Source organism: Sus scrofa, chromosome 10 (assembly GCF_054392235.1).
Source record: "Sus scrofa isolate SSC_HxYL_T2T_F1_AM1 chromosome 10, Sscrofa_HxYL_maternal_Yorkshire_Landrace_v2.0, whole genome shotgun sequence".
NCBI lineage: Eukaryota > Metazoa > Chordata > Mammalia > Artiodactyla > Suidae > Sus > Sus scrofa.
Genome location: NC_139392.1, coordinates 79046733 through 79053734, shown reverse-complemented (window position 1 = coordinate 79053734; position 7002 = coordinate 79046733). Strand labels below are relative to the sequence as shown.

The window sequence follows — 7002 nt, the reverse complement described above, 5'->3', positions numbered from 1 at the left end:
TGGCTGGTCTTTTGCAGGCTCTTCCTTTACCCAACCCCTTAAATGATGACCTTCTGGGGGCGCCAGACGTGCTTCTCTTCTCCCCAAAACTCGTCCTGGGTGACCTCATCTAGGCATCCCTGTCTTTACTGCTCATCCTCTCTGGAGGTTTCCTAAGCCCTTTTTTTCCCAGTGGAAGCCCTCTCGGCAGCCTCTCGTGGCACCTCTGTTCTCTTGCCATGCTGACGTTTCTACTACTGCGCCTGCTTTCCTCCCTTTTTCAGTGAGTGGGATCAACACCTGCCCACTGTCCAAGCCAGAAACTTGGGGGTCATCCTGAACCCCACCCTCCCTCCACACACACACACGCACACATACCCTGGTACCACTCACCTCCCAGACACACACAGACACACACACACAGACACACACACACAGACACACACACACACCCTGGTACCACTCACCTCCCAGACACACACAGACACACACACACACACACAGACACACACACACAGACACACACACACACACACACAGACACACACACAGACACACACACAGACACACACACAGACAGACACACACACACACACCCTGGTACCACTCACCTCCCAGATTAGCTCCAAGTTCTGTGGCTTCTTCCTAAATCTCTGCTGTACCCCCTTCCAGCACCCCAGGGCAGGCCACCATCCAGGTCATTTCCACAGCCTCTCCAGCTGGTCCTGCTCACCTCTGTGGCCTCCCCTCCCCTCCAACGAAAGCGCCAAGCGCTCCCTCTCTTGTACGCTCTGCTCTTTCCTGCCTCTTTCTCTAGCTCACCCCTGCTTGTCCTTCAGGCTTCCAACCACCACCTCTTCCAGGAAGACCACCCAGCCAGACTTTAGGTGCCCTTGCTCCATGCTCCCTAGCCATGCACTTATCACGTGGTACTGTCACTTCCAGTTTAACGTCCACAGTGCTTTGCTGGACCTGTCTGTGCGATTCATTATTTTAACCCCTGAAGATAAGACAGCGACCATAAAGACATTCACAACCTTCTGGGTGCATTAAGTAAGAGGGGATTTCCAAATCTATAAAACTGAATGATAGCATCCTAAACATTTAATTTAAAAACAAACACCCATGAGCTCAGCTTTCAAATGGTTTGGTCAAGAAATGGCACTTCAGCGTGAGGAGGAGGAGCTGGGCGCGAGCGGCACCTTCCATGTAAGCAGCTGCTGATTTGGTTTACGTACAGAAAGCTCTTTCCACATTCTTAAACTGCTTCCAGTTGAATCTGTCTAAACTTGCATAATCGACAGAATGTTGTTCAAATATTACCTCATATCCAATGACTCAGGAAAAGGTAAGTTTCCTCGTCCCTAAGTCTTTGCACAAAAAATACTCTAATCGGATCTTAACACGTTCCGGTTGGAAAGGAGTTTGAGGGTGAGGCAAGCCAACGTTTTACAGGTGAATTTGAAGCCCAACACCATCATTTTACAGGTGAGAGAACTGGGGCCCAGAGGTAAAGACACAGACTCAAGGTCACACCTGGCCTGCTGGCCATAAAGTGGGGTTAGGACCTGGGTGCTGAGGGACCTGCCAAGTTTGGATCGTGTTGACCTTGGAGGCGGCAGGATTTCAAGATCACATTGATGAGCAATGTTTCACCCACAAACACCACCGGCCTTGCTCGGCAGGGCAGCTCACGCGAGGAGGGACTGGGGCAGAGGGAGGCGGCAGGCGTCACAGCGGGAGGGCGAGAAAGAAGGATGCAGAGCACGGGGGAGGGAGACAGGCACTTACCTTTTCTTTGTCACTAGCTTCCCTGGCCACTGTGGAACCCTGGAACAGAAAGAATGAATGAAAATATGCACACGCGTGGCATCGGTTTCGTGCTGCAACACACACACGGTCCAGGCAGAGCGTGGAAATACACGAGCACCAGCTCGTTTTGGAGCCTCATCCGAGGTCAGCACTGCACCCCTTGCAGGTCTTTCTGCCTCCCGGCCCCAACCCCTTCCCTGTCACGTCACCTGTGCTGTCCTTGCCCTGGTTCTCATCCTGCTGGAAATCAGAAAACCCGACAGTCCTAGATGATGCCTGTGCAAACGCTGGGTCCAAACCCTGCTCTCCTCACATCGGAGGGTCTTCAAAGTGAGGTGGGCCACCAGCCGGCCGCAGAGACCAAGGCCTCTTTCCCGCCCGCATCTTGTAGAGGGGGGCAGGCTAAGCCCCTGCCTTTGTCCCCTGGTTTAGGGTCACAGATGAACGTGCTCTCCTTACGTTCTGTGGGGTGAGCCCAGCGGGTGCTGTCTGGCCCCGTCTGCTTTGGAGGCCCCTCCAGACACACACATGCATCCCTTTTGTGAAAAATCCAGGCTGAGTGTAAAGTGGAAGAAAACACAGTTCTTGGGCTCAGGAATTTGTACTCCACCGAGCTGGTTTTCAAAAGGATGCTCTCAGTTCTGAGGTGGGGGTGGGGTGGGGAGGAGGGCCCTGGGGTAGAGTTTAAGAACAGAAACTGCCCTTTGTTTGTGGAAGATCTTAATGCAAAAAAAAAAAAACAAAAAAAAAAACAAAAAAAAAAGGGAAGATCCTAATGCAAAAAAAAAAAAAAAAAGACTGGGAAACCACTGGGCAGTGATTTCCTAACTTTAATACAACTGTGAATACTCTGTGCTCCCTGGTGCCCACGCAGTGTCTTCCCAGCGGAATAATCGCCTGGGGGAGCTCACAGCCCAGTTTGCATCTCTCCTTCCCCTCAGGCACTGGGCGTCCACACTGCCCTGAGGTGAGCAGAGGGATCTGGTCACCTGACCACCTTTTAAAGACACATTTATGGGCCCAGAATACGTGCATATAGCCTTTCATTAAGAGAATGTCTATATGACTTGGGGAAAGTTAAAGCAGCTTCTAGACTGGCCATCCTTCAGATTCTGGCTCTGTGACCATCTTGCATGCAGGCAGCTCAGGCTTTCGTTAAGACATGTGTGACCTGTCGTTCACAGATGGGAGCCAAGCCCAGGCCAGAAGCTCCCCGGGGCTAATTCTCCACCCCAGCGCTCAGCATCCCCAGGTCTGGTGGATCTGAGAGACCCTGCTGCCAGCCCAGGGAAGATGCTCGTAGCTTCTTGGGGCTGTGTCAGAGGAGCACAGAGCTGACCCAGCAAGCGAAGAGGAGCCATGGGGGCTGGCAGTGAAGGAAAGCCCTCTGCCGCCTGAGCTCAGCAGCTTCCGCTGGCAGTGGACTGTTTTCCTTCCTTCATGGATTCTGGAACATGGTCCACAAATATCTTCCTCTACGTGCTGAATGCTAAGAAAGAAGGTTTCCAAATTAAAAGGGGGTAATTAGTACTTGAGTATTAAATACTTGTAATACCTGGGTTTTGTATTAGTAACGGTTGAGTAATTCCTACACTTATGGGCAGAGGAGGAAACTATTCCTCTTTGTAGCTTTAGCCAATTTTTTAAGTCTGTGTTTTCCCCTCCTACAGTATAACTCACTCTGCTGCTGATTCTCGGTGACACTTCGTCTCTATGTAAATGCAGATCATTAGCCTGGAAAAAACCCATCCAAATTTAAATTCATTCAGAATGAAAAATTAAAACAAAATTAAAAAGATAAGTCAGTCGAGACCAAGCGTTTGAGCCATGAAATGATGCCAGAAGTCCAGGTGCCCCGACAACTGAAAGTCCTGGTGAGAACAGAGCTCATTTATTCTACAAGCTAAAAAGGGAGCTGAAATCATAACGTGCAAGGTTAAATTAAAACTGTAATACCTAGACTATAAGCATAATTCACAGCAGGATATGCTGACTGGCTGCCTGCTCAAACAAGGCACTATCTTAAACATTTGAGGAGGATAAAAAAGTAGGACCGAAAAAATTGCTTTTAAGCGACTTACTCACTAGCAGAATGGTTGAAACAACCAAAATCACCCACCAAAGGCTGTTGCTGGACATGACGGGTACATATCTCTTTAACCCTCACAAATACCCAGCAAGGGAGATAAAATAATGTTTCACAGACCAAGAAACTGGCTCGTAAAGGTTGAGCATCTTGCATGGAGCTAACAGGTAATAAAACCAGGACCTGTAGCTTCTGAGGTCATCGGGATTCTTACATGGGTGAGTCAGACCCACAGGCAGACCCCTTGATACTCAGCAGAGTGAGCTCTTTGCAACAGAGATGGTGGCCAAAGGGCCTGTAGGGTGGCTGGGATTTCCAGGGATCAAAAACAGCTATGACTCGGAGGCAGGACAGAGCAAGACTGTATTTGGGAAGCTTATATGGTTGAGCCGCACTCCAGAGGGGAGATGAGCCCAGACCACTTCCCCACTCTTAGACTAGCATCTCTCAGTGCGGTTCAGCACCCAGGGGGCTCAGGACTCTTTGAGGAGTTGTGACTTTGCAGACCATCTTTCTGACAATACTGAGACACTATTAGCCCTTTTCATTATTTACTATTTGCACAGATACTGCAAAAACAATGGTGGGTAAAAAACTGTTGGCAGCTTAGCACACATCCAACAGTGGCCCCAGATGGTACTCCTGGAGTTTGACATAAAATAGATTATCCTTGAGGAAGCAGTGACATCAGTCTTATTAAATCCTGACCTGGGAGGACAGATCTTGCCAACAGTCTGTGTGGGGAGTCCGCACAAAGCATTTCTGTTTAAGAACAGAAATTTTTTTTGGTGATGGTTTGAGTTACCAGCTGAACTAGCCACTTTCTTCAGGAAACATTTTTCTAGGAGAGGACACTGGGAATCTGTTTATTCCAGTTGGCATTTAGCAGGCGTAAGAACTAGCTGCTGGCTCGGCTGTGTGCTGTCACTTCATAGGAAGCAACTGGTGAAATTTAAGCTTTCAAGTGAAAATGAAAAACAAATTTAAGCGTCAACCCACTACCCCCAGCTTGACAGCTTCTCACGCCTTTTCTGATGAGGCAGGTGATGGAGAGATTAGTGTGGCTGCTTGACACTGGATGATGAAGTGTGGTGCTGGTGAGAGGCACGTAGCTCAGCCCGTCGTTCTGAATGCCCAAAGCAGGAGGTTTCAGACCCACACCTTTTTTAAAAAGTTCACGGATATGATTTTAGATTCCACACTATAACTCAGCTTTGAGAAATGACCGCTTGTCAGGGCAGGTCTAACATCAAAGAAAAATATCCACGAACTTCTGAAAAAGTTTAAACAAGCCCTTCCTTCCCTTTTCACTACATATCTGTGTGAGGTCTGATTTTCTTCATATACTTCAGTCAGATAACCTGGCAAGAGACTTAGCGCAGAACCAGAGAGAACCTTCCAACCATCTCATACTAAATTAGACATTAAAGAGCTCTGCAAAGATGCGAAACAGGTGCCACCTATCTCACTAACTTTTGATTTGGAAGAGAGTTCCCTTTCATAAAGGTATGCTAACATGTAATGGCTTGACTATTTTAAGTTTTAAAAAATTTCTCATTTCTAACATTGTAAATATCAGCAGACAAAACTTCTATAAGCAGAAGCTTCCGGGGTCCTTTAAGGAATTTAAAGTTTCGAGGGGGATCCTCCTTGAAGGACTTTCACTTTGAGATCCACTGATGAAGCCCAAAGGTTGGCAGACCTTTTCTGAAAAGGGTCAGAGGGTAGGTGTTTGGGGGCTCTGTGGTCCAGGGCGGTTTCTGTGGGAACCACCCAACTCTGCCATCACTGCGTAACGTGGTACAGAACCCACGGGCACAGTGGGATTCGGATAACACCATCTATGAAACGGCTACATTGGACTTGCCACACAGGCAGGTGGTAGCCTGCCAGCCCCTGACCAGGACCCGATCCCTGCACTCGGGCCCCTCACTCCCTGTCCTTTGAGACGGCCCGTCCCCAGGCCTGTTCCTCAGCCTACGCCCTCGCCTCCCTCAGGTCTGCCCTCAAGTCCTCATCTCAGGAAAGCTTCCCTGACCCCCTATGCAGAACTGCACCCCGTCGCCAGCCCTCCTGCCTCTACTCTGTCCTCAGCACTGACCGCTCCCTCGGATACGACGGACTCACGCTTTTTACCTAGTGTCCGTCTGTCCCCACCAGAGTGTCGGCTCCCCGAGTGCAGGTTTGGTCTGTTTTGTTCCTCACCCTATTCCCAGCCCACAAGTGACCATTGCTTCACACAAAGGAGCGCCCTGCTGGCTGCCTGGTGGCTTTAAGCTCCGAGGGCCGCCCACGTGCTCTGCACAGTCAAGTCGAGCATGTACAGCCTGGACGAGCAAACTTAATAAACACTCACGGAAATCAAGCTCACCTTTAAGTCGTACTTCCTATATACAGATAAACGGTGGCTGAACACATTCCTCGTGACAATCACATATATTTCAACTCCGTCAACATTGAGCCGGTACATGCCCAGGAACTGGGGAAGAAGGGTGATCCCATGACATTCCACTATATACTGCAGAGGAGAGGAAGAAAAAGGGGGAAATGACTCCGTCAAAAGGTGTTCATTCAGATGTAAAATGTGACTCTTCCGCCTGTGGTGTTTATACAAAGTGATCATGGTTCATACAACCAGTAAGGTTCTCTTTACCAAAAACGACCCATGTTCGTCCTGCTGAACTGCAGACACAGATAAGAAAATTCAAGTTTATCTCCAGAGATATTTTTTTAACATTCCAAACTAATCTGTAAAGTCAAAACTTGGATAAGTGGAGTTCCCGTGGTGGCTCAGTGGGTTATGAACCCGACTAGTATCCATGAGGACATGGGTTTGAATCCCTGGCTTCGCTCAGTGGGTTAAGGATCCCGTGTGGCTGTGGCTGTGGCATAGGTCACAGACGCGGCTTGGATCTGGCGTTGCTGTGGCTGTGATGTAGGCTGGCAGTCAAAGTTCCGATTCAATCTCTTATCTGAGAAGTTCCATATGTCGAGGCTGTAGCCCTGAAAAGCAAAAAAAAAGCAAAAGCAAAAACAAAAAAAAAAAAACCTTGGATAAGTAGTCTAAGGTCAGAGGACAAGTGACTGGTCTTTTCTGTAATTCCTTTGAGGTGAAATCACACTCT

The 7002-nt window shown here is 48.8% G+C and overlaps 1 protein-coding gene and 2 long non-coding RNA genes across 9 annotated transcripts in view; 2 read left to right on the top strand and 1 right to left on the bottom strand.

Moving 5' to 3' along the window:
• The window catches only part of PIP4K2A (phosphatidylinositol-5-phosphate 4-kinase type 2 alpha), a 184728-nt gene that overhangs the window by 33308 nt on the left and 144418 nt on the right, over nucleotides 1-7002 (bottom strand). For all 6 annotated transcript variants that reach the window (XM_084978783.1, XM_013980257.3, NM_001195781.1 and 3 more), the window contains 2 exon segments: nucleotides 6249-6395; nucleotides 1771-1809 (listed from right to left, as the gene is read on the bottom strand). In XM_084978783.1, the coding sequence (XP_084834909.1) occupies nucleotides 1771-1809; nucleotides 6249-6395 (186 nt within the window).
• The window catches only part of LOC146399544 (uncharacterized), a 345027-nt gene that overhangs the window by 262945 nt on the left and 75080 nt on the right, over nucleotides 1-7002 (top strand). The window lies entirely within an intron of this gene.
• On the top strand, nucleotides 1788-4753 carry LOC146399546 (uncharacterized). Of its 2 annotated transcripts, none has more exons than XR_014818048.1 (2): nucleotides 1788-1935; nucleotides 2976-4753. It is a non-coding gene; the product is annotated as an uncharacterized LOC146399546 (long non-coding RNA). The 2 variants fall into 2 exon arrangements; XR_014818047.1 differs by having other exon boundaries at nucleotides 1788-1957.